The sequence below is a fragment of the Balaenoptera physalus genome, assembly GCF_965194825.1.
Source record: "Balaenoptera physalus genome assembly, chromosome: 5".
NCBI lineage: Eukaryota > Metazoa > Chordata > Mammalia > Artiodactyla > Balaenopteridae > Balaenoptera > Balaenoptera physalus.
Window position 1 is genome coordinate 19,064,257 of NC_138884.1, and position 26,056 is coordinate 19,090,312.

Genomic DNA, 26,056 nt, shown 5'->3' on the forward strand with positions numbered 1-26,056 from the left:
CGGGGACCAGGACGTGAGGGGCGGGGCCCGCGGTGCGGCCCGGCCAAAGTGCCCGCGGAGGCCCGGGTGGTGTCGCGGGAAGCTCGAGGGGTTTCGAGGAGGCTGGATGGCGGCGGCCGCTTCGTGAGCCACGTGATAGGCTTGCTGCACGATATCTGTCAGGAAAGGGTTTCCCCGTGTAACTGTAGCCCAGGCAGCGTCGATAAAGCTTACAAAGGAGAGTTGTGGAAGGTGAGGAACCAGGAATTAAATTCTCTGGAAGCATGTGAGAAGCCCTGAGAGGACTGCACCGTCTTTGTGCTCCTTCTACACACTTTGTGGGCACGTCTTGAGGGCGCAAGGCGAGTAAGACGCAGCTGTTCGAGGGAGTCTCCGTCAGCTGAGCTGTGCGAAGAAGGATAAAGGGCGCCCCCCAAAACGGAGGCTCCTTCAGGAAACTTCCCAGCGCCAACTTGGGAAAAACGCGCAAGGGACGACCAGTGAGTTTGTTCGGTGTCCTGCTGGGGACTGTGGCGTGGGAGACAGCCTCTCAGATAGCTCAGAAGAGTTGTCTTGGGAGGCCAGTAGATACGTGATTTGGAGGAGGGAGGTCCATGTACTCCAGCGTGTTATCTCCTACATGGTTATTGCTAGTCCCGAGGAACAAGTATCTTAAGTGAATGATTTTCGTGCATGGGAAGGTGTGAGAATCCAGGTTCATAAAAAAGTTTCTCTTAAAATATTTCTCACTATCTAAGGGCCTGTTTCGCCTGTTTTCCCAGAGCACGGAGTGCCACTTTCCTCATCTTCACCCTGAATTCCTTTCAGGGTGCACTGTAGGTCAGCGACTGCAGTGGCTAGTGACTCGATCCTTGCGGAACTGGATGGTGGGCAACATCCTTCATTTTACACCAGGCTCCTATGCCAGCTGCCGCTGAAGGGTGAGTAGGATTTCTGGTGGTGGTCGATAGGACACGGGGAGAGAACTTTGTGAGGAGGAGAAGGGGGCAGGGAAAAAATCTCTGAAACATGGATGCATTTGATGTGTTTTAAGAGTGGACCAGAGTGTAGAGAGAGGGAGGGTGAAGTATTTGCCAGTTTACTCTTGAACTCTGTTATGGGTGCTGAATTTTATTAAAATGGCTGTACTGAACAGACCACTCTTCTTCCTTGCTGCTCAGTCTTTTTAATGGCTCCTTTCCCTCATACCTTAAGGGTTAGTGCTCCCAAAAAGTTTGTCCGAAGTCTTTCCTTTCACTCCACCCACTCATCTACACCATGGCTTTTTTTTTTAAATTAATTAATTAATTAATTTTTGGCTGTGTTGGGTCTTCGTTTCTGTGCGAGGGCTTTCTCTAGTTGAGGCAAGCGGGGGCCACTCTTCATCGCGGTGCGCGGGCCTCTTACTGTCGCGGCCTCTCTTGTTGCGGAGCACAGGCTCCAGACGCGCAGGCTCAGTAGTTGTGGCTCACGGGCCTAGTTGCTCTGCGGCATGTGGGATCTTCCCAGACCAGGGCTCGAACCCGTGTCGCCTGCATTGGCAGGGAGATTCTCAACCACTGCACCACCAGGGAAGCCCTACACCATGGCTTTTAACTTCTATTTATATAAGGATCACTTCTAGATTATGAATCAGGACGGCTCCCAGTAAACTCCAGACTTGGGCACACAACTGCCTTCTAGACCTCTGCCTCCATTAGGATATCTCACAGTTATCTCAGACTCAACTTGTCCCAAACTCATCCTGTCATCCTTTTTCCTTAAAGGTACTCTTTTTTCTGTCTTTGTGTGGTATCACCATCTACCTATTTGCCCAGCCAGAAATCTGGGAATGGGAATCACAACTTCTCCCTCTCCTCCAGCCTCTACATTCATTCCATTGCCGAACCCTAAGCACCTCTTACATCTTGTACCTCCTCTCTGTCCCCACTGCTGCGGCCTTAGTTCAGGCTCTCATTATTTCTTACAGGGTTTCTGAAAAAGCATCCCATCTGATTTCTTTGTTACCAGGCCCCTGAATCTGATGCACTTCTAAACTAATGCCTCCTTAGTGAAATTTCCAAAACAAACATCAATCCGTGACATTTCTTTTCACCTTTAATGATTTTTGAATGATGTGGTTTATAAGTAAATAAATGTCATTCTTCTATTTAAAAATCTTCAAGGGTTAAGAGAGGGCTAAAATCCAAACTCTGTAGCTGGGCCAGCCAGGCTTTGTTTAACCTGGTTCCCGTGTATCTCTCCATCCCTGTTTTCTGCTATTCCACCATACAAGTCTTGCTTCAATCTTGGGGACTATTTGCAGTTCCTTAAAAGGGCTGTTCTCTTTCTTGATTCCAGGACTTTGTATATGATAGAACTTCTGCTTGGAATGCAGAAAGCCTTTTTCTAGTGAAAAAAGAGTCTTTAGCAGAGAGTTAATTTTCTTTTCCCTATTACAGATAAATTGTCTATCTTCTGGGAAGAAACATTTGCATTTTTATGGCACCTTGCTTAAAAATAATAGACAGGACTTCTAGTTTCCTGTCTGGCTTCTAAGGCGATTGGAAGTCATAATTCCATCCTAACAAGTAAAAAGCTCACCAGGCTGAAAAATCAGGACTCTTCTCAGATCCATCAGAGAAGTGAGATTACAGGGAGAACTGCTGATCCCAGAATTGGAGAGACAGATACAGAGCATCACAGGTTACCAGAGCAGAAACCCATCTCTGTGGGAAGCAGTTTTGGGGTTGGAAAATGTGAAGCGTAATTGGTGAATTGCTGGAGGCTTAGTGTGGATAAGTCTGAGAGTTAAAAACTCCAGAGGAATCCAGTCATAGTGGGCCCTCACACTTCCGTGACTTTTATCTGTAGGTGCTTTACCAGGATCAGAGAAGAATCCCCTCATGCTTCTCGCAGGGGAAGGGGAAAGGGAACCATTTTGAAATATGCCAGAGCATTCTGTTTTTCTTAACAAGGCCTGCCCTCAAAAGAGATTGTTTTACCAGAGCCTGACCTACTGAGGGATTATTAGAGTTTAACTGATGTTAGAGAAGGGAAATACCTAACTGCAGCCCCCTTTAGACATCCTGTACCACCTGAGGGGGTGAAAAAAATTGAGAAGAATTTGTGAAGTTCACAGTCCAGGGGCGCAGGATCACTAAAAGACTGAGATCTAATCATAAGACTACAGAAACCTTCCCCTTCTCCTACACTTTACCATTACATTACTAAAGGCCTATTTACCACCTTTTTACCCAATAAGTATATATCTGCCTTTCAACAAAAAATAACAAGGTGTACTAAAAGGCAAAAAACACAGTTTGAAGAGACAGAGCAAGCATTAGAACCAGACTTTGATATTGCAGTGATGTTGACATTATCAGAAATTTAAAACAACTATGACTAATATGCTAAGGGCGCTAATGGAAAAAATAGACAATATGTAAGAAGAGATGGATAATGTAAGCAGGAAGATGGAAATTCTAAGAAAGAAACAAAAAGAAATGCTAGAAATTAAAGTCACTGAAATGGAAATGAAGAATGCCTTTGGTGGGCTTTTAAAAAAAAAAATTATTATTTATTTATTTATTTTGGCTGCATTGGGTCTTCGTTGCTGCACACAGGCTTTTCCCTAGTTGCGGCAAGCGGGGGCTACTCTTTGTTCCAGTGCACGGGCTTCTCATTGCGGTGGCTTCTCTTGTGGAACACGGGCTCTAGGCGCACAGGCTTCAGTAGTTGCGGTACGCGGGCTCAGTAGTTGTGGCTCATGGGCTCCAGAGTGCAGGCTCAGTAGTTGTGGTGCAAGGGCTTAGTTGCTCCGCAGCAGGTGGGATCTTCCCAGACCAGGGATCGAACCCGTGTCCCCTACATTGGCAGGCGGATTCTTAACCACTGAGCCACCAGGGAAGTGCCGGTGGGTTTATTTGTAGATTGTACATAGCTGAGGGAAAGATCTATGAGGTTGAAGATATGTCAGTAGAAACTTACTAAACTGAAAAGCAAACAGAAAAAAAAACCTGAAATAAATGGAAAAGAATATGTAGGAGCTATGGGATAACTACAAAAGACGTAACATATACATAATGAGAATGCCAGAAGAAGGAAGAGAAAGAAACAGAAGCAGTATTTAGAGCAATAATGATTGAGAATTTCCTCAAGTTAATGTCAAACACTGAACCACAGATCGAAGAAGCTCAGAGAACACCAAGGAGGTTAATGCCAAAAAACAAAACAAAAATAAACAAACAAAAATCTACACCTAGGCATAACATTCAAATGACAGAAAATCAAAGATGAAAAAATCTTGAAAGAAGCCAGAGGGAAAAAAACACCTTACCAAAAGAGGAGCAAAGATAAGAATTACAACCAATTTCTCCTCAGAAATCGCCTATGCAAAAACATAGTGAAGTGAAGTATATAGGTGTTGAGGGAAAAAACCTTCCAATCTAGAATTCTGTGTCCTGTGACTTTACCCTTTAAAAGTGAAGGAGAGATAAAGACTTTCTTAGACAGAGAAACATTGAGGAAATTTGTTGCCAGAAGACCTGTCTTACAAGAAGTGTTAAAAGAAGTTCTTCAGAGAGAAGGAAAGTGAGCCAGGTCAGAAACTCAGATCCAAATAGAGAAAGGAAGGGCAATAGGGAATGAATAAGTGAAGGTAGAATAAAAACTTTTATTTTTCTTTATTGATTTAACAGATAACAGTTTGTTCAAAATAATAATAGTGGGACTTCCCTGGTGGCCCAGTGGTTAAGAATCCGCCTTCCAATGCAGGGGACACGGGTTCGATCCCTGGACAGGGAACTAAGATCCCACATGCCGCAGGGCAGCTAAGCCCGTGTGCCACAACTAGAGAGCCTGTGTGCCTCAACTACTGAGCCCGCATGCTCTGGAGCCCGCATGCCACAACTGGAGAGCCTGTGTGCTGCAGCTACTGAGCCCACACACTCTGGAGCACGTGCGCCACAACTAGAAAGAAGCCCGTGCATCGCAATGAAGAGCCCGCGTGCCGCAATGAAAGATCCCGCATGCCGCAACAAAAGATCCCGCGTGCCGCAACTAAGACCCAACGCAGCCGAATAAATAAATAAATAGTTAAAAATAATGTAGAAAATAACCTAGCTCCAATTCCATCTTCTCATTAAAAAAATAATAACAGCAAAAACATTTGATGATTATAGTTATGTATAATTGAAGTGGATGACAGCAATGATACAAGGGATTAGAGGGCGGAATTAGGATTATATTGTTATTGTAAAGTATTAGTACTACCAATGAAGCCATATAGTGCTATTTGAAAGTGAACTTGGATTAGCTGTAAATATATATTGCAAACTCTAGGGCAACCACTAAATTTTTTTAAGGAAGTATAGCTGATATGCTGAGAAAGATGGAAACATGGAATCATGTAATATACTGCATTAACACCAGAGAAGGTAGAAAAGGAGAAGACAAAAATGGTAACAAAGAAGGACAACGAATAGGAAACAGTAACAAATATGATAGATAGTAATCCAACTATATCAGTAATCACTTTAAATGTCAGTAGTCTAAATGCACCAATTAAAAGATAAGGACTGTCAGTGTGATTCGAAAAACAAGTCCCAAATATATGTTATATACAAAAAGCCAACTTTAAATATAAAGACACATATAGGTTAAAAGTAAAAGGATGGAGAAAGACATAACATGCTAACACTACTCCAAAGAAAGCTAGAGTAGCTGTATTAATTTCAGACAGCAGATTCAGAGCAAGAAATATGAGGTATAAAGAGAGGCGTTGCATAGTGATAAAGGGGTCAGTTATCCAAGGAGACATAACAATCCTTAATGTGTATGTGTCTAACAACAGAGCATCACAATACATGGAGATGCTATCTATTTAGGAGAAATAGGTAAATCCACTATAACAGTTGGAGACTTCAACACCCCTCTGTCAGAAATGGATAGACGCAGCTGGCAGAAAATCAGTAAGGACATGGTTGAACTCAATAGCACTGTCAATCACCTGGATATAATTTACATCAATGGACTGTTTCATTCAACAACAGCAGACTACATTTTCTTCCTAATATCACATGGAACATCCACCAAGATAGACCACCTTCTGGGCCATAAAACACACCTTAACAAATTTAAAAGAATAAAAGTCATACAATGTATCCTCTCTGACCACAATGGAATTAAAGATAGCTGGAAAATCTGATAATACATGAGATTAAACCACACACTTCTAAATAACACATGGGTCAAAGAAGAAATCTTAAGAGAAATTAAAAAATATTTTGAACTTAATGAAAACACAACTTAAAATTTGTGGAATGTAGTGAAAGCAGTGCTTATGGGAAAATTTATAGCATTGAATGCATATGTTGGAAAAGAAGAAAGATCTAAAGTTAATCATTTAACCTTCCATTTTAGGAAAGTAAAAAAAGATCACATTAAATCCAAAGTAAGCAGAAGAAAAGAAATAATAAAATTTAGAGTAGAGGGGAATTCTCTGGTGGTCCAGTGGTTAGGATTTGGTGCTTTCAACTGATGGGGCCCAGGTTCAGTCCCTGATCAGGGAACTAAGATCCTGCAAGTTGCACGGTGCAGCCAAAAAAAAAAAAAAAAACAAAAAGAATTTAGAAATAAATGAAATTGGAAACAGGAAGTCAGTCAAGAAAATCAACAGAACCAAAAGCTGGTTCTTTGCAAAGATCAATGAAATTGATAAACCTCTAACCAGGCTAATTAAGAAAAAAAGGGAAGGGGAATTCCCTGGCAGTCCATCCAGTGGTTAGGACTCAGCACTTTCACTACCATGGCCCCAGGTTCAATCCCAGGTGGGGGAACTAAGATCCTACAAGCTGCATAGCATGGTCAAAAAATAAAATTAAATTAAAATAAAAAGGAGAAAGGGAGGAACACAAATTACTGATTTCAGAAATGAAAAATGAATCTATCATGATAGATTCCCATGGACATGCAGAGGATAATAAAGTAATACTATGAATAACTGTTTGCCCACAAATTTGATAATCTAGATTGAATGGACAATTCCTTGAAAGGCACAATCTGTCCAAATCTCACACAAGAAGAAACAGACCATTTGGATAGGCTTATATCTATTAGAGAAATCAAATCAATAATTAATAACCTTCCCAAACAGAAAGCACCATGCTCAGAGGGGTGCACTGGTGAATTCTACCAACTATTTAAGAAAGAAATTGTACCAGTTATCTACAGTCTTTATTTAGAGAGAGACACAGAGGAAGATAGATACTTACTAATTCATTCTGTGAAGCCAGCATTACCCTAATACCCAAACCAGGCAAAGCCATTACAAGAAAACTAGAGAACAATATCTATCATGAACCTACATGTAAAAATTCTCAGCAAAATATTATCAGATTGAATCCAGTAATTTAAAAAAAGAGTTATATGGCACAACCAAGGGATTTATCTCAGGTATGCAGCCTGGTTCAACATTTGAGAATCAACTAATGTAATTCATTTCATTAACAGGCTAAAGAAGAAAAATCGCACAATCATATCAATAGATGCAGAAAAAACATTTGACAAAATCCAACACCCATTCATGATGACAACTCTAAGGAAACTAGGAATAGAGGGGAAAGTTCTCAACTTGATAAAGAACATCTACAGCTAACAACGTACTTAATGATGAGAAAGTATTTAGAAGCTTTCCTACTAAAATCAGACACAAGGCAAGGCTATCCCCTCTCACCACTCCCTCTCAATATCATACTGGAAGTCCTAGCTAACACAATAAGACAAGAACAGATAATAAAAGATATACTGATTGGCAAGGAAGAAATAAAGCTGTCTTTGTTCACAGATGACATGACTGTCTAAGAATCCACAAAAAACTCGTGGAACTAATAAGCAATTATAGCAAGGTTGAAGGATAGAAGGTGGTATACAAAAGTCAGTTGCTTTCCTATATACCAGCAATGAACAAGTGGAACTTGAAATTAAAAACAATACAATTTACATTAGCATGGGAAAAATGAAATACTTAGATATAAATTTAACAAAATATGTACAAGATCTATGAAGAAAAACTGTAAAATTCTGATGAAAGAAACCAAACAAGAACAAAATAAATGGAGAGATAGTCCAGATCATGGATAGGAAGACTTATTTATTTATTTGGCTGTGCCAGGTCTTTAGTTGCTTCACACGGGATCTTTGTTGCGGTGTGCAGGATCTAGTTCCCTGACCAGGGATTGAACCTAGGCCCCCTGCATTGGGAGCGTGGAGTCTTAACCACTGGACTGCCAGGGAAGTCCCTGGTTAGGAAGACTTGATATTGTCAAGATGTCATTTCTCCCCCTCTTGATCTGTAGATTCAACACAATTCCAATCAAAATCCCAGCAAGATATTTTTGTGGTTATTGACAAACTGACTCTAAAGTTTGTACGGAGAAGCAAAAGACCCAGATTAGTCAACTCAGTATTGAAGGAAAAGAGGAAAGTTGGAGGACTGACACCACCCAACCTAAAGACTTACTATAAAGCTATAATAAGACAGTGTGGTATTGGCAGAAGAATAGACGCATCAATGAAACAGAATAGAGAGCCCAGACATAGACCCACATAAATAAAGTCAATGATCTTTGACAGCATAGCAAAGAAAATACAATGGAGAAAATACACTCTTTTCAAAAATGGTACTGGAACAACTGGGCATTCACATGCAAAAAAATGAATCTAGACACAGACCTCACAAAAATTAAGTCATAATGGATCATAGACCTGAAAGTAAAATGCAAAACTATAAAACTCCTAGAAGATAACATAGGAGAAAATCTAGATGACCTTGGGTATGGTGATGACTCTTAAAATACAATACCAAAGGCATGATCCATAAAAGGAATAATTGATAAGCTGGACTCCATTAATATAAAACAACATTTCTGTTCTGTGAGAGACACTGTCAAGAGAATAGGGGAAGCCACAGATTGGGAGAAAATATTAGCAAGGCATATCTGATAAAGGGCCATTTTCCAAAATATACAAATAACTCAACAATAAGAAAACAAAAAACCCAATTAAAAATGGGGTGAAAGATCTGAACATATTGCTCATTAAAGAAGCATATGGCAACTAAGCATATGAAAAAGTATTCAACATCATATGTCATTTGGGAATTGCAAATTAAAACAATAAGATACTACTACACACCTATTAGAATGGCCAAAATCCAAAACACTGACATCACCAAATGTAACAGGTATTCTCATTCATTGTTGGTGGGAATGTGTAATGATACAGCCACTTTGGAAGACAGTTTGGTGACTTCCTACAAAACTAAACATATTCTTACCATGTGATCTATCAATCCTGTTCCTTGGTATTTACCCAAAAGTTGAAAACTCATGTCCACACAAGTTTTGTAGCAGCTTTACTCATAATTGCCAAAACTTGGAAGCAACTAAGATATCCTTCAGTAGGTGAATGGATAAACTGTGGTTCAGCTAGACAATGTAATATTATTGAGCACTAATAAGGAATGAGCTATTAAACCCTGAAAAGACATGGAGGAATCTTAGATGCATATTACTAAGTGAAAGATGCCAATCTGAAGAGGCTACATACTGTGTGATTCCAACTATACATTTAACATTCTGGAAAAGAAACCTATGGAGACAGTAGAAAAATCAGTGATTGCCAGGGGTTAGTGGGGAGGGAGGGATGAATAGGTGGAACAGAGAGCATTTTTAAGGCAATGAAACTATGCTGTTATGATACTACACGGTAGATGCATATCATTATACATTGGCCAAAACCTGTGGAATGTACAACACCAAGAGTGAACCTTAACATAGGAGTTTGGGTGATAATGATGTGTCAAAGTAGTTCATCAATGTAGCAAATGTACAAGTATTGTGGGGAACGTTGATATTGGGAGAGGTTGTGTGTGTGCGGTAGGGAGGAGGAGGTACGTGGGAACTCTGTATTTCTACTCAGTTTTGCTGTGAACCTAAAACTGTTCTAAAAAATAAAGTGTATTAAAAAATAATAGACAGGAGTTACCAGTAGATGTGTAAGTCTCATCTACTTTCTATGAGAAGAAAAAATTGATACAAGGTGAAATCAGAGGCCCTCATTCTCATTAGAGAATTTGCTAGTGTGGACTAAAGTAGAAATAGCCTGAGCAGGTAGGAGATACAGGTGATCTTTCCAGATACAGATCACAAAATGGGTATAGCAGCAAAATATAGAAGTATTGGGGAACCTCAACTTCCTGGCAGCATTTGGAAGTAGGCCCTTTGTTAAATTCTTGACCTACTGTGCTCTCCATTTCATCGAATAGAAGAGAGGAAACAATGAGTGACACTGTTAACTTGTACTTAATTCTGACTCTTAAGATAATTCAGCTTATTTTTTAAATTTATTTTATTTATTCATTTTTATTTCTGAGATATACATTTTAAAGTAATAACTAGAATTATGACTTATAACATTATACCAGAACATGTAAGATTTTTAGGAATTTCATGTAATGTCTGAAACATTTATATTTAGATTTATTTTTAATTCAGCTCATTTTGAACTGCAGGGCTTATTAGGTGAAAATGACCTGTCATTTTAGACTTTGTAACGTGCAAGTAAGTGTACACTAGACATAGTCAAACAGACTTCAAAAAGTTGAAGCATATTTCATAGAGCTCACAAGAAATAAAGATAAGTATTGAATGAATTGAAGGAAGAGTTCATGAAGCCATAAATGTCTGCTACATTTTGAGGGGAACTTTTTTTGTTTTTTGTTTTACCAGCTTCAGTTGACATTGCTTGGGTACATATTCCATTAGAGAGGTAGAGATAGCCCTTGCTATGGCCCCTCTGAATTGGAACAGGAAACTGAACTGCCACAGATGGGTTGAACACGAGGGAGCCAGAAGTGGTTGGTACTAATTCTGTTAAATACTGAGGCTCGGAATCTACCCATCAAACCCTTTCTCTTGGGAAAACACACATACACATAGCATACAAAGTAGATGGACACCTAATTTGCAGCTGCAAATCTGAATTGTGTTGTGCAGTTTTTCCTGTTACTTTTCAAGAGGAACACATATCACAGAATTAGGGGGTCAGAGACTCCTTGGGTGGTGCTATGATCCCAAAGAAGTAAACTTTCTTTATGTTTTTTGTAGGTAATATATTATAAGTTATCCATTATTGTAAGTAACCTGAACATATCTTTTCCTGATTGGAACTATGGAGACTCTGGAAAACCTGACAGGCTGGAGAAGTACAGGCATACCTCATTTTATTGTGCTTCACTTTATTGCATTTCACAGATACTGAATTTTTAAAAATTGAAGGTTTGTGGCAACCTTGTGTTGTCAGTTGATGGTTAGCATTTTTTAGTGATAAAGTTAGGTATGTACTTTTTTTTAGACATATAATGCTATTGTACACTTAATAGACTACAGTGTAGTATAAACATAACTTTTATATGCACTGGGAAACCAAAAAAATAATTCATGTGACTCACTTTATTGCTACATTCAGTTTATTGCAGTGGTCTGGAACCAAACCTGCAGTATCTCTGAGGTCTGCCTGTACAAGGGACAGTTTCATGATTAAATGTAACAGGAAATTAAAATGGAACTTTTCATTTTGTCTCAGTTTTGGCTAAAAACTCCAAGGCCAAGCAATATAGGTGCCAAAATCACCCTCACATTCTAAAGCAAGGTACTAGGGTACCTTATGTAGGACATGCTAAGAGACAGAAAATTTCTTCTGTCAGCATTAGCTCATCTCCTCTCTCTCGGCTATATAAGGGAGGGCAAAGAATCCATGGGGAAGGGCAGAAATGGTTTGGAGAGAATTTCTTTGGAGAGAGTTGTCAGTGTGCTGTATATGCCCCTCCTACTTCCTCTTAAGTATGTTGGGAGCACTTCCCCCTCATCTGAAACCAGGAGAAGAAAAACACTCAAAAAGCTTGAAGTATTTTCTCTGAAATGTGGAAGATGCAAGGTCTGTTATCTGAAATAAATTGAAAAAATTTAAGGCTAGAGGCTGGCTAGATAACAGCCTGTCTGGTGGCAGAATGAAGTAGAGCAGAGTTTAGTGGGGACAAGGATGCAAGTGTGTTTCCCACAGACCAAAGGTGGAAACTGCAAAGGAATACAATTGTAGATTATTTTAAAAGGAACTTTATCACAGAGATCCACCTGGAGAGGTAAGGTGACCCTTGTGGAAGCAAGGCGTTGAAGGCAGAGTCTTAGTTGGCCAGTTGTAGAAAGAATCATCCCTATGAAGGAGTTGCAGGTAGGAGATCCCTACTGGGTCAGAGGATTCTTTGTGAAACCCACAGAAATTCCCCACTCAAGAAGGAATTCAGTATCTAAAAGATGCTGCACCCAAAGGACACCAATATCAGATTGCAACAGTATTTGTTGTATAAAATGTAGTCTTTTCCTCTAAATTTCTCCTCTTTTCCAGGCTGGACAATTGAGGGGACTTGAAGCAGTAGCTAGCAAGTGGTGGGAGGAGGTGGAACACAGAAGGGAGAAGAAGCAAGCCCCTCACTCCTTCTCTACTGCAGACTTAATTTCCTGTGGCAGTAATGGCAGTCAAGCCAGTGGCGGTGTCCTCTGTCCAGGGGTGGAATTGATGGTTCAGTCTGCAGCATCTTGAACCTGAGGGCAAGGAAAATGGTGACCAGATCAGTTCTGCTGCTTGGGTTTGGACATAATTTCAAGCTATAAATCTCTGAAAGTGTTTTCTAGTCCTCTTGATAGTTCTAGGACTTGCCCAATAATAAATTCCTTATCATTATAAATTAGCCAGAATTGATTTCTGTGACTTGCAATGAAGTCAGTCAAAAGCAGTATCAGGAATTTTGCAAGAAAACAGACCATCAAGGAAATGGGTCAGTCTGGGATTAATTATCTGACCTGTTGAGGCTGAAAGCAGTGAAAATCCAGTTGATTTTAAGGAGTAGATTATCTCTAGGTATGAAGGGGTGGAACAGTTAATAGAAAATCAACTCTGATTCCCTGGAAATAAGTAAGAAAGTATTAAAGGCAAAACCTTAGGGACCACAAGATTTTTGCTGTAGAAGAGTGTTAAAGTACACGAGTCATTCAAAGCCTGTGGGGGGTAGATGGTTGCTTCTGAAAGTGCCGGACATTTTAATGAAAGAGAATGGTAAATTCTGCTGCTCAATGATGACAAGGCTCCAGTTCAACTTCTCTGCCATTCTCGTCTTTCCCATCATGGTTGCAAGATGGCTGCTGCAGCTCCAGACTGTCATGTCCTTACATGACAGTATCCAAAGGCAGGAAGGAAAGGGTCTTTTCTCCCCACACCCCCCCCCTTTGTTTTCTTTTTAAAAAATTGAAGTATAGGGAATTCCCTGGCAGTCCAGTGGTTAGGACTCCGTGCTTCCACTTCAGGGGGCAAGGGTTCCATCCCTGGTTGGGGAACTAAGATCCTGCAAGCTGCGTGGCATGGCCTAAATAAATAAATAAATAAAAATAAAAATTGTAGTATAGTTGATTTACAATGTTGTGTTAGTTTCTGGTATACAGCAAAGTGATTCAGTTATACATGTATATACATATTATTTTTTGTATTCTTTTCCATTATGGTTTATTACAGGATATTGAATATAGTTCCCTGTGCTATACAGTAGGTCCTTGTTGATTATTTTACATATAGTAGTTTGTATCTGCTATTTCAAACTCCTACCTTATCTCTTTCCCATATTCCCCTTTCTCCTTTGGTAACCATAAGTTTGTTTTCTATGTCTGTATGTTTCTGTTTCAAAAATAAGTTCATTTGTGTCATATTTTAGATTCCACACATAAGTGATATCATATGGTATTTGTCTTTCTCTTTCTGACTTACTTCACTTAATATGATAATCTCTAGGTCCACCCGTGTTGCTGCAAATGGCATTATTTCATTCTTTTTTATGGCTAAGTAGTACTCTATTGTATATATGTACCATATCTTTTTTATCCATTCATCTTGATGGACATTTAGGTTGTTTCATGTCTTGACTATTGTAAATAGTGCTGCTGTGAACATAGGGATACATGTATCCTTTCGAATTAGAGATTTCTCCGGACATATGCCCAGGAGGGGGATTGCTGGGTCACATGGTAGTTCTTTTTTTAGTTTTCTGAGGAACCTCCGTACTGTTTTCCATAGTGGCTGCACCAATTTACATTCCCACCAACAGTGTAGGAGGGTTCCCTTTTCTCCACATGGAAAGGGTCTTTTCTTTACCCTACCCCTCTTTTTTAAAATCAAAAGGGAAATCACTCCCCCAGAAGATTTCCCCTTATGTCTCATTCACCAGAATGAAGTTGTATGTCTACCCCAAGTCAGTCACTAGCAAAGAGGAACGGGATTAGACCAGTCGTAGTTTAACTTCTGGAGCTGAGGGAGAGTCCCACCTTGCCTGAGCTCATTATTGCCTGTTTCCTGAATAAAATTGGGGTTCTGTTTGTAAGGGAGAAGAGAGGAATGGCTAATGAGTAGGCATCCAGTGTGGGCAACACCATCTTTGGGTAGCTCTCACCTGTTTATAGTATGACCTAAAAAACTGCCCTCTTTGAGTAGAACCTAGAGCAAAAGAAGTTCAGCTGGTCTAGTCTGCTATGAAAACAACTCTGATGCTTTCCTTTTGTGGACTGAATGGCTTTTAAGGGACCATAGCAGGACATTGTATGGAGCCTGTGGCAACTCCAATGGTAGAATCATGGTGGAGAACCTAGAGTTTTAGAGCAAAGTTATACTCTCTTCAGTCCTGGTTATGATTAAAAATGCCTGACCGTGGTGACCATGGTGATCACTAGGTGATCATGCTATCTGAGTTTCTCACCATGAACTGGGTGTTACTGGATCCACAAAGTTATAAGGCTGGATGTACCCAGGAGGATAGCCTTACTAAAGGAAGTGATGTATATAGGACTAGACCCAAGCAAATCCTGAAGGCACAGTAAATTGCCTGAGCAGTTGACTCAGACTCCTACTGCACTTCCACCCCTTGGGGAGATTCCCTGTGATCAGTTCATAGAGGAGGAAGAGAATTTCAGCTTGGTTATAATGCTCTGCATGATATTCTGGCAGTTGGTAGAGGTAGACTCGGGAAATCTTGTCGGAGTACAGAACTTCAAGCATTATATCACTGTGAGTCCTCTGATAGGAATGAAATGATCTGAGATACAAATCTACATTGATTAATAGGTAGTAATTAATTAATGATTTGGTCAGATGATGAGGGACTTTGAAAGAATGAGGTTGTAGGATTGGTAATAAGGAAGTCTGGAAAAGAGATATATGGATGGACCTTCCATAACAGGCACTGAGTGTGAGGAAATTTATATTCCATGTGAATCTTGACAAAAGGTCTGATTTTGGAAGAGATTGTCAATGATCAGGTGAAAAAGGTGACCCATCCTGGGGATATTGTTCAGCAGGCAACACTTTCTCTGGAGTCTTTGGAGTTTCACAAGACCTTTTGGTTTAAATAACATTTGTATTAACGGAGAATGGATTTCTTTTTAACAAAGATCAGAAGACATTTTAGTAACACTTGTGAGTATTTACATGTCTCCGTATTGCTGAGGAGAGCAAAATGATATTCTTGGAAAGATTCTTAATTTAATACTTTATCAAATCAGGTTTTTAAAAGCAGCTTACGATGCAGAATTTATTTCTCTTTTCAAAGCTGCAAGAAGAGACATCTCTTTCATTTCTTTCTCAGACTCCTTTGGTTAATTATGAAGACTTTTATTTTTAAGGTCAGGTTGTGAAATTTTATTAGTTATATTAACAGCAGGCCTATAGAACAGAATTTTATTGATAGAAATGGAGAAAGGGATAAAAATGTTATTTAATAATAAAATAAGGAGGATATAGCTTTTCTTCTTTATTATTAAATGCCTTATATACTTATAATTTCTTTCTAAAAAGACCTTGAAACTTCAGAGAAGACAAATGGTCTATCCCTGGGTTTAAGTGATAGAATAAGAGCATTCTGGTTTAATCGCATTCCAGAGAGGAAATATTTAGGGTTTTTATATAGCTCAATATTTGTCAACAACGGATATGATTGACTAAAGAATATACAGATATAGCCAGCATTTAATGGTATATTATTCAGAATAGGTATGTTACTGAGACTGTATATGGTGTATTGAGTTTAAGAATACTTAGCAATATGTAATTAGGAATAAAGAGGACATGATGGTAGGGGAGAAGTGGGTGTGCCAGCTGGGTTCAACTAGCAGAGGGACTGAACTTTGTGATGCTCCAGAGAGCAGAACTAGGGAGGCAAACCCTAGCTTTAACCATAAGGGAAAAATTGGCCTGCTCTCTGCAAAGCACTTGCAGAATATGAAAAATGGCCTTGCCCTCAAGAAGCTGTAGTCTAGTGAAACTGTTGAAGAATCAGATGAAATAATGCACATGAAAGTACTTTAAAAAATGTCAGCTATGATATAGGTGAAAGTTGTTAGTCTCTCTCTGAATTCTTCTCAAAGAAAATAGATGGAAAAATGTTAAAAAAAACAAACACCTGAGGGCATTGTGGTAGCATTTAATAAACAATGACAGTCCAAGATGTTTGAAGACAGTTAATGTATCTTAAAATGCATTTTTTTTTCTTCTTAGAAGCATATACTGTGCTTTTATTGGCTTCTAAATTCAGGTATTATTCACCCTATTAACTGGCATTCTTAAAGATTTGTAATAATTTTAGATCAAAATCTCATTACAAAAATAGACCTGTGTATCTAAATACATTAGAGAATGAAAACCTTTAAATAATATGTTTTTTGTTTGTTTGTTTTGTTTTTTCCTTTGGAGGGGTCCAGTTCCATTCCAGTTCTGTTTCAGTGGCTTGATGCCCTAGAAATACTATAACTTGTGTTGCCCCTAGTATTTTAAAGAGTAACATTTTGGAGAGGGATGGATTGGGAGTTTGGGACTAGCAGATGCAAACTATTATATAGAGAATGGATAAATGACAAGGTCCTATTGTATAGCACAGGGAACTATATTCAATACCCTGTAATAAACCATAATTAAAAAAGAAAAGAAAATTAAAAATTAACATTTAAAAATAATGAATAAATATTAGAGCCCTGAGGAAAAGCAGACAATTGTCAGTAGTTTGCAGATTATTTTTGTGTCTCTACAGTATAGTTTTTAAATGGAAGTTTTCTGCATATTAGCAAATGAATTATTGTTACAAGATTTTTATTGTTTCTGGAGTATCATATAAAGACTCAGCATTCATTTCTTATCTTAAGAGAGAGATATTTGGGTAACTTAGACATTAGGTGTACATTTTGAAGAATTATACTATAATTACGTTTACTAGGAATTTCAGTTGGGGGCCTGGATGAGAAAAAAGGCCTCTGCTGCTAAAGGAATGATAAAGGTTAAGCTTTAAACCCCACACATATCTCCCTGGGTTTTCACTGATTTTATAAGTAATCCCAGCAGTCTTGTTAAGAATAATGAGATTTTTTTGTTTTTCAAATCATAGAACCAGACATGGAAAAATAGAAGACTGATAGAGGCAGGGTTGGTGACTGCAGGAATAATTGGAGAGAGGGAGAGAGGGAAACTACTGCCTCACAACTTAGTTAATAATTTATTATTAACTTAGTTATTAATTTTACTAATTAATAGGTTTTATTAATTAATGTTATTAATAAAAATAATGCTCATAATGACTATTCTGAGTTATTAGGATTAGATTTGTGATTATATAGTAAAAAAGAGGAGTATAGAAATGTTTTGGAAAAATTTCACTCAAAAGGGCTGATATAGGGCTTCCCTGGTGGCGCAGTGGTTGAGAATCTGCTTGCCAATGCAGGGGACATGGGTTCGAGCCCTGGTCCGGGAAGATCCCACATGCCACGGGGCAACTAAGCCCACGCGCCACAACTACTGAGCCTGCGCTCTAGAGTCTGCGAGCCACACTACTGAGCCCGCATGCCTAGAGCCTGTGCTCTGCAACAAGAGAAGCCACTGCAGTGAGAAGCCCGCACACTGCAATGAAGAGTAGCCCCCGCTTACTGCAACTAGAGAAAGCCCATGTGCAGCAACGAAGACACAACGCAGCCAAAAATAAAATAAATTAATTAATTTTTTATAAAGGCTAATATAAACTATTTGGACACTTGTGAGGGTAAACTTTGGTATCAGACAACACATATCTATTGAGCATCTCTAACAGACAGAAGGGTGGATTCAAGGATTGTTCTGCCTTCAAGGAGTTTACAAACATATACTTGAAAAACTAGCAGTCGAAACAGCATGTCCTAAGATTGTGATAAAGATACTAAGAGCCAAAGGATATCAGGGAAGGAAAACAGCTTTATGGTTGCCAAGATCTGAGAAGGAGGTGGGTCTCAAGCTGGACCTGGGAAGGATTGAGGAACCCAAGGAGAGGTGGGGAGGGCAGGAGGAGAAAACACAACTGATACAGAGAATAACATGAGAAAGGCCAACCACCTGAGGGGTGCGTCCTATTCCCCACAGTGCCAACAAAGGAAGCCTTTACAGATGGATTAACTGGCTTCCATTTCTAATGAAAGAGAATCTTAAATAAGCAGGAATATAAGTTTCTGCTTTGAGATATTACTACCCTCCTCAGCCAAAGTTTCAGAGTTTATCTTCTCTCAGAGTTAGACGTGTGGTAAACATTAAAAAAACCCCAAACTGGTGGATTTCAGAAATTATGCTAAACTGAGATCTAGTCTTTCTTACTCTAATCTAAATTATTATGTCTTATTCTTAAACTGCCCATTGTAGCATCTATTAGTATAATAGTTTGAAAACGCTCATTTTGCTTTTCATATAAATCTTATTGTCTGTTATATCTTGCAACTGTAAATAGTTTTACTTACTACATTTATTATAAGTACATTGTTCTTTGTCATTTCTAGTTGAATATAGAAAATAGATTACTTAGTGCAAATTACAGATGTTTAACTCTGTTAATTTCTAAACATTAGGCATTGTGATAATTATCAAAGATGAAAAGGGCAATTATTTAATAAAAATGGAAATTTGAGAGTATAAATGTATTTTCTTTTAAAAAAATCTCTCTATATATGTGTGTGTATATATATATATATTCATTTATACAGTTTCTGATATCCCAGTACTAGTGATTATAGTTCACAGTAGTAAAGTGGGGCTAAGAGAAATGAACAGATGTTAAAAAGGAAATTATTTAGCAGCTTGTTAAAGAAGAGTAGCTTGTAACTTATTGTAACTTGTGTTACATATATGATATATATAACACAAGATTTAAAGATATATGTATCTTATTACATTCTACATATTGATAGTGACTTTTTCTGTTAAAAAGCTTTTTATTATGTTATGGAAAAGTTTAAACGTATATAATAGTAGACAGAGCAGTATAATGAAACCCCATATATTTATCACCCCACCTAAAAAAGTATAAACATACAGGCAATCTAGTTTTATTTATGATCCCTTCATTCCCCACTCCCACCTCTCCAGAACTAGTTTTAAACAATGCCCAAACATCATATGATTCTATTCATAAACACATAAATTAGCATAGTTATTTAACATAGGAAATACTAATATATTTTATGGATAAAAATGCTGTAATCTCTATAGCTATTTGATATTGACATGTTAACTGTAAATATCTGTTTAAACTCACAGTTATCATTGTTCATCATATCAGGTAATGAATTAACCAGACAGGTTCAGATTTAGTCAGCTAGTATTCCAAATTGTTCCTGGAGTTGTCAAAAGAGCAGGACTGTCCTAATGCTGTTAGTAATAATAAAACAACAATCAGTATAATTTTCATGACAGATTTCACCAAAACCCATGAATAATTTTTGTTTTTTTGTTTCAAGATTTGGCTTAATATTTCTTTATAGATACCCACTTTGCTAAGTCTAATTTCTATTATCTTGTCATCCACTTCCATTCATGACATTACTAATACTTTATACATGGTGTTAGTAAGCTGGGGAAAAATTGGGGACCCTCACTTGATTCTGGGCAAGATCCTTGTGGCCCAGTGGTGTTATAGAGAAGTAGAGCATGTTGAGGTTGTTGTGAGATTTTCGTCTTGGAATAGTCATTGCTCTTGGCTCTCCTGTAGCTTAGGGAAAATTGGGCATCAGAAGAAGGGGTGGTTGGTGTGTTGGAATATTGCTTGCGGAGAACTCAAAAATTCCTACTCCTTCAACATGTAGAAGCAAGGAGGGAGATAAGCCTCAAAGGCAGAGAATTTCTTATCTTGGACCTTACTGCTGGAGCTGTAGAACCCCTGGCATCAGCAGGTTGCCATGCACAAATATTTTCTTCACCCAGGAGCTGAAGCTACACCTACCTATGGAGGGAGAACTTCTGTGTCCTTTCCTCACCATGAGTCAGGGTCACTACACCTTAACAGGCCAACTGCATGTTTTGTTCCCTCCAGTTCCTTGCTTCTGTGCAGTTGGTATGGCAGGAGGGCCTACCCTCAGTTGTGCTTCATGTTCCCGTATGGTCAGCATCCCTGGGGAGGCCCATCCTCTGCCTTCTCTGTTGCCACCTTTCCAGGTGTGTGGGCAGTCAGGTGGTCTTCTCAGTAGGCCAGGGGGAAGTAGGAGGCCTCATTCAGGTGTCTACCCCTAAGCCTCCATTCTGCCACTGACTACCAGGCCTACATGGGATAGTATGAAAGACTTGCCCAGCTATTAATAAAGTAGTGCAGCATTTTCCATTTGGCTGCCACTTAGCAGTCCTTGTGGGTATATTCCATGACTGAGAAAAAGGGTAGCTGTGGAGGAGCTATGAGCGCCAGGGTCTAAGGCCCTAAACCCCAACCTGACTCCTAACTTGAGGAATACTGCTTATGGGAATATTGAGATTGTACAAGATATTTTAGGGCTTACACACTAAGTTACTTTGTGTAGCTTAAAAAATAATGTTTATTTTTTCTTTTTTTCTTTAGAAAATCTTTGATGTGCAATAGCTAAGAAGTGAAGCAACTTTATACCTATCTGTATGGATTAGTTTCAGGTTAGCTCCTAACTACTGTTAGGATCCCAGAAAAAGACCGAGTGAAGCCAAGACCTTGGGAATAGTGTGGACAGAGAGAAACCCTAGAAAAAGGGAGGAAGGGGGGTGCCCATGAAGAGCAGGAGGATCGGGAGTGGGGAGGGACTCCTGGGAAGGAGCAGAATGTGGACAGTCGTAAACAGAACTCAAGGATCTCTGGGGGTGCCTCAGGCAGAGCCCACAACACTCCACCCCTGCTTTTGTCACACCCTGGACTTCCGCTCATGGATTTCTTTTGGAGAATTCTGCAACTCTGCAACTTTAAAATAGAGGTCTAAAAGCAATGACTATGACATAGTTATAGTCATTGTCAGTACCCACAGATAATCAGAAACACTTGGGAAAACAGCTACCTCTACCTAACTCTTAAAACACCACCGTGTGTGCTATGTTACAACCCCATTTCAGGCAGTTTTCTGGAAGAGTCTGCTGCCTCCTGGAAGAGCAGAGGCCTTTGCCAACCTGTAGAACTTGTTGACTGATCTTGATGTCTGTCTCATAGGGCTGCCATCACTCTTCTTGATACAGAAGATCTCTTATGCAGCCAGTTTGGTATGGTTCACAGGCATCCAGGTTGCTGCCTTTGATGTAGTTGGAGTATTTCTGGTAGTGTTCTGGATTCAGATCTTCATTGATAGGCTCCTTCTGTGGGTGTTTTATAGGACTGGACAGCTTGATGTCCAACGTGAAGGCCTTAGGGAGGAGGTATACACCATCGCCCACTCGATACTGGATGCCATTCTTGGTGGCTGAGCTGTAGAGAACCCGGCCATCCAGATCCTCGAGCTGCTCCGTGATCCTGGGAATTTCTTTTTAACCTCATTCCAGTCAGATGAACATAGCTTGTGCACAGTTTATACTTTTCCTCCGTCGGCTGAGTTTTTGGAGGGGACTCAAATCTCGCATCGTTTTGATCATACCACAGCTGGTAGAGATAGGACTTCCCATCATCCTCTGCCATCAGGGCCTCAGAATCCATGCCTCCCTCCAAGGCCCAGTTTTATGACAGAACTTTATAGACCTTCACTTTGCTGTGAGTGTATGAAAAGCTGCATGTCCTCACATTTGTCTACCAGGAACAGCTCCAGGGGGTCTGATGTGGCCCCGAGGACGTTGTGTGTCCCAACACAGAACCAGTGGGTATGCAAGCTCTGCCTTTGCCGCTGTCCTCCCACAGTGCCATGACAGTGGTTTTGAGGAATTATCTGGAATAAAAGAGACACAGTTCCCCACTTCCAGGGTTTCTGAGGCAATGTATACTTTCTTATAGTAACTCTTCTTCCCAGCAGTCTTGATGGCTTCTCCAACCCAATAGATCAGATTCTTGTACTTTCTTTTCCCCTGATGCATTTTTTTGGAGTGATGGCTTCTCTGGGATAGTGCCATTGACATTGTTGTCATCTGCCTCCTTCATGACCATATTGGGACACCTCTCTTGGCAAGCCTGTTTGCTCCATTCCCTACCACCAAATTTAACTGTATCCTTACAGGCTTTACACTTTGCACTTTCCACATTCAGGCTGTTGACAAATCTTGCAAATGCCACACAGTCGGCGTTTAAAAGCATTCTTCTTGTCTTTGTCATCCTTTTCAATTTGCTCTGCGGAGAAAGTGTCAAAGATCTGGTAGAACAGCTTGGTAGTGGTGGCTTTAGTGGGGCCTTTGTCCTTCTTCTTGGCAGAATGCCCAATGGTCTGACATCTTTCAGCTTGCCTTTTTCCCAGGATGACCCCTGCCAACTTGATCAGGTCCCTCATGTAGTGGGTCAGGAAGATGGGCTGCTTGTCCCTATCCCCAGTCTCATCATAATTCTCTACTTGTTCCACCACAAACTGGGCAGTGAATTGACTTAGGATGAGCACAGAGGAGAAACAGTAACCTCAATCTTATTGATCCGGTCTTCATAGGCTGAGTCAGGGTTGTTCTGCAGGAACTCAACTACTACCTTACTTGTGTAGATCTTCTCCTGCATCATGCTGAACATCAGTGCATTCTCTGCTTTGGGATCCATCATAATATATTTGACAAATGAGGTGCTGAAGCTCATGAGAGCCTTTTCACCTCTGTCAAAGCCAGTGATCCACCATTCATTTATGGGGCCAAGAATTTTGCCATTAACACCACTTTCAAGAGATCGGTCATCATTTTATATTGATTTTGCTGAATCAGAAAAGAAGAGTTTGACATTCTTCTTAATTAGGCTGGTGTCGATCGGGCACAGGTGACCACGTTTACAGTACATGCTGAAGCATGTCAGTTTGGTTGGGGAAGAGCCTCTCAAAGCCAGATTCATTGGCTTCGAAGATAGACATTCTCCCATTTATTAACAACTGTATCTCATCCACTGCATCAGGAGGATGCTTTTCATATCCTAGTTCATTGTCATCCAGGTACTGCCTGCATTGAATGCACCTTGGAGGATGGGTCTTGGAGGACACAACTATTTTGATTTGATCTATTTTTTTCTCAGTTGGGTCCTTGGATATAGTTTTGCATCTCTTCTCCTCCGTGCTGGCACTTTAATCTTGGACTTTCAGTCTCCAAACTTTTCATCCTTCTCTTTCTAATCAGAAACTTGTGATTTTACTCTTTCAGGTTCTTTTTCTTCAGGTCTCTGGCAGCTAGAATCTTTGGGTTGTCTTCTGTGCCTCTTTTCATCTTTATTATCTCCTTTATCCTGAATTTTATCTTGCACTCCTTGTTCTGCCTGGCTCCTTAGATTTCTGTTTAGGTGCTTGTTCTTTAGTTTGACCTCTGAATCTCTTCTTTTTCATCTCTTTGTTCTTCTTCCTCCGTGTGTGTTTATGGTTTTACTCTTTCTGGTTCTTCTGCAGGGAGTGGTCTAGCAACTGGTTCTGTAGATGTGACTTTATGTCTCTTTTCCTCCTAGTCTTTTTCTTCTTCATTGATAGAATCATCCAATTTCGGTCTTTCAAGTTCTTCCTCAGGTTTCCTTGCGAAATGAGATGTGATGGTGGTCTGACTGGTAGTTTGCCTTATAATCCTGGGCCTAGATGAGTCTTCAGACTTTGTTTCTCCATCAGACTTGCTTCTTCTGGGTATGCAAAGTTTAGAAATGGTTTTGGGAGACTTGTTTTCCTCTGCCATTCCCACTCTGCGGTCCTTACCACTTGTTTTCTAGACATCCATTCACTTCCCAACTGAAAGCCTGAGGTCTGTTCTCCAAGGATAAATCTTTATTTAAAGGGATTTGATTTTAGCCAGGTAGCCCTCCACTGATAATTCTTCTTTATGTAATTTATATAAAGTCACACAGCTGATTCTTTATTTCTGTTTGCAGAAATACATGCAAGGGATTCAATTTCTCCTTCACACATTCCCTTTCTGTTAAGCTATCTGAAAAAACACGGAGTCTGCTCCTGAACTGCAAAGAAAATCATCCTCACCACACTGAACGGGGATCATTTCTTTACTTCTTTTTTTTTTTTTAACATCTTTATTGGACTATAATTGCTTTACAATGGTGTGTTAGTTTCTGCTTTATAACAAAGTGAATCAGCTATACATATACATATATCCCCATATCTTCTCCCTCTTGCATCTCTCTCCCACCCTCCTTATCCCACCCCTCTAGGTGGTCACAAAGCACCCAGCTGATCTCCCTGTGCTATGGGGCTGCATCCCACAGCTATCTATTTTACATTTGGTAGTATATATAAGTCCATGACACTCTCACTTCGGCCCAGCTTCCCCTTCCCCTGCCCGGTGTCCTCAAGTCCATTCTCCACGTCTGTGTCTTTATTCCTTTCCTGCCCCTAGGTTCAACAGAACCTTTTTTTTAGACTCCATATATATGTGTTAGCTTATGGTATTTGTTTTTCTCTTTCTGACTTACTTCACTCTGTATGACAGACTCTAGGTCCATCCACCTCACTACAAATAACTCAATTTTGTTTCTTTTTATGGCTAAGTAATATTCCATTGTATATATGTGCCACATCTTCTTTATCCATTCATCTGTCGATGGGCATTTAGGTTGCTTCCATGTCCTGGCTATTGTAAATAGAGCTGCAGTGAACATTGTGGTACGTGACTCTTTTTGAATTATGGTTTTCTCAAGGTATATGCCCAGTAGTGGGATTGCTGGGTCATATGGTAGTTCTATTTGTAGTTTTTTAAGCAACCTCCATACTATTCTCCATAGTGGCTGTATCCATTTACATTCCCACCAACAGTGCAAGAGGGTTCCCTTTTCTTCACACCCTCTCCAGCATTTATTGTTTGTAGATATTTTGATGATGGCCATTCTGACTGGTGTGAGGTGATACCTCATTGTAGTTTTGATTTGCATCTCTCTAATGATTAGTGATGTTGAGCATTCTTTCATGTGTTTGTTGGCAATCTGTATATCCTCTTTGGAGAAATGTCTGTTTAGGTATTCTGCCCATTTTTGGATTGGGTTGTTTGTTTTTTTGATATTGAGCTGCATGAGCTGCTTGTAAATTTTGGAGATTAATCCTTTGTCAGTTGCTTCATTTGCAAATATTTTCTCCCATTCTGAGGGCTGTCTTTTCGTCTTGTTTATGGTTTCCTTTGCTGTGCAAAAGCTTTGAAGTTTCATTAGGTCCCATTTGTTTATTTTTGTTTTTATTTCCATTCCTCTAGGAGGTGGTTCAAAAAGGATCTTTCTGTGATTTATGTCATAGAGTGTTCTGCCTTTGTTTTCCTCTAAGAGTTTTATAGTGTCTGGCCTTACATTTAGGTCTTTAATCCATTTTGAGTTTATTTTTGTTTATGGCATTAGGGAGTATTCTAATTTCGTTCTTTTAGCTGTCCAGTTTTCCCAGCACCACTTATTGAAGAGGCTATCTTTTCTCCATTGTATGTTCTTGCCTACTTTGTCGTAAATTAGGTGGCCATATGTGCATGGGTTTATCTCTGGGTTTTCTGTCCTGTTGTATTGATCTATATTTCTCTTTTTCTGTCAGTACCATACTGTCTTGATTACTATAGCTTTGTAGTATAGACTGAAGTCCGGGAGCCTGAT

At 39.6% G+C, this 26,056-nt stretch overlaps 1 protein-coding gene and 1 long non-coding RNA gene across 3 annotated transcripts in view; one reads left to right on the forward strand and one right to left on the reverse strand.

The window, feature by feature from the left end:
• Positions 1-11: 11 nt before the first annotated feature.
• On the forward strand, positions 12-9,993 carry LOC309660820. 2 transcript variants are annotated; one of them, XR_014263642.1, is made up of 3 exons: positions 12-479; positions 762-920; positions 7,471-9,993. It is a non-coding gene; the product is annotated as an uncharacterized lncRNA (long non-coding RNA). The 2 variants fall into 2 exon arrangements; XR_014263643.1 differs by having other exon boundaries at positions 22-479; positions 808-920.
• Positions 9,994-10,353: 360 nt separating this feature from the next.
• The window catches only part of LOC309661485 (all-trans-retinol dehydrogenase [NAD(+)] ADH4-like), a 54,271-nt gene continuing 38,568 nt past the window's right edge, over positions 10,354-26,056 (reverse strand). The window contains 1 exon segment of the mRNA XM_082463175.1: positions 10,354-19,764. Coding sequence (XP_082319301.1) covers positions 19,740-19,764 — 25 coding nt within the window. The 3' untranslated portion in view covers positions 10,354-19,739.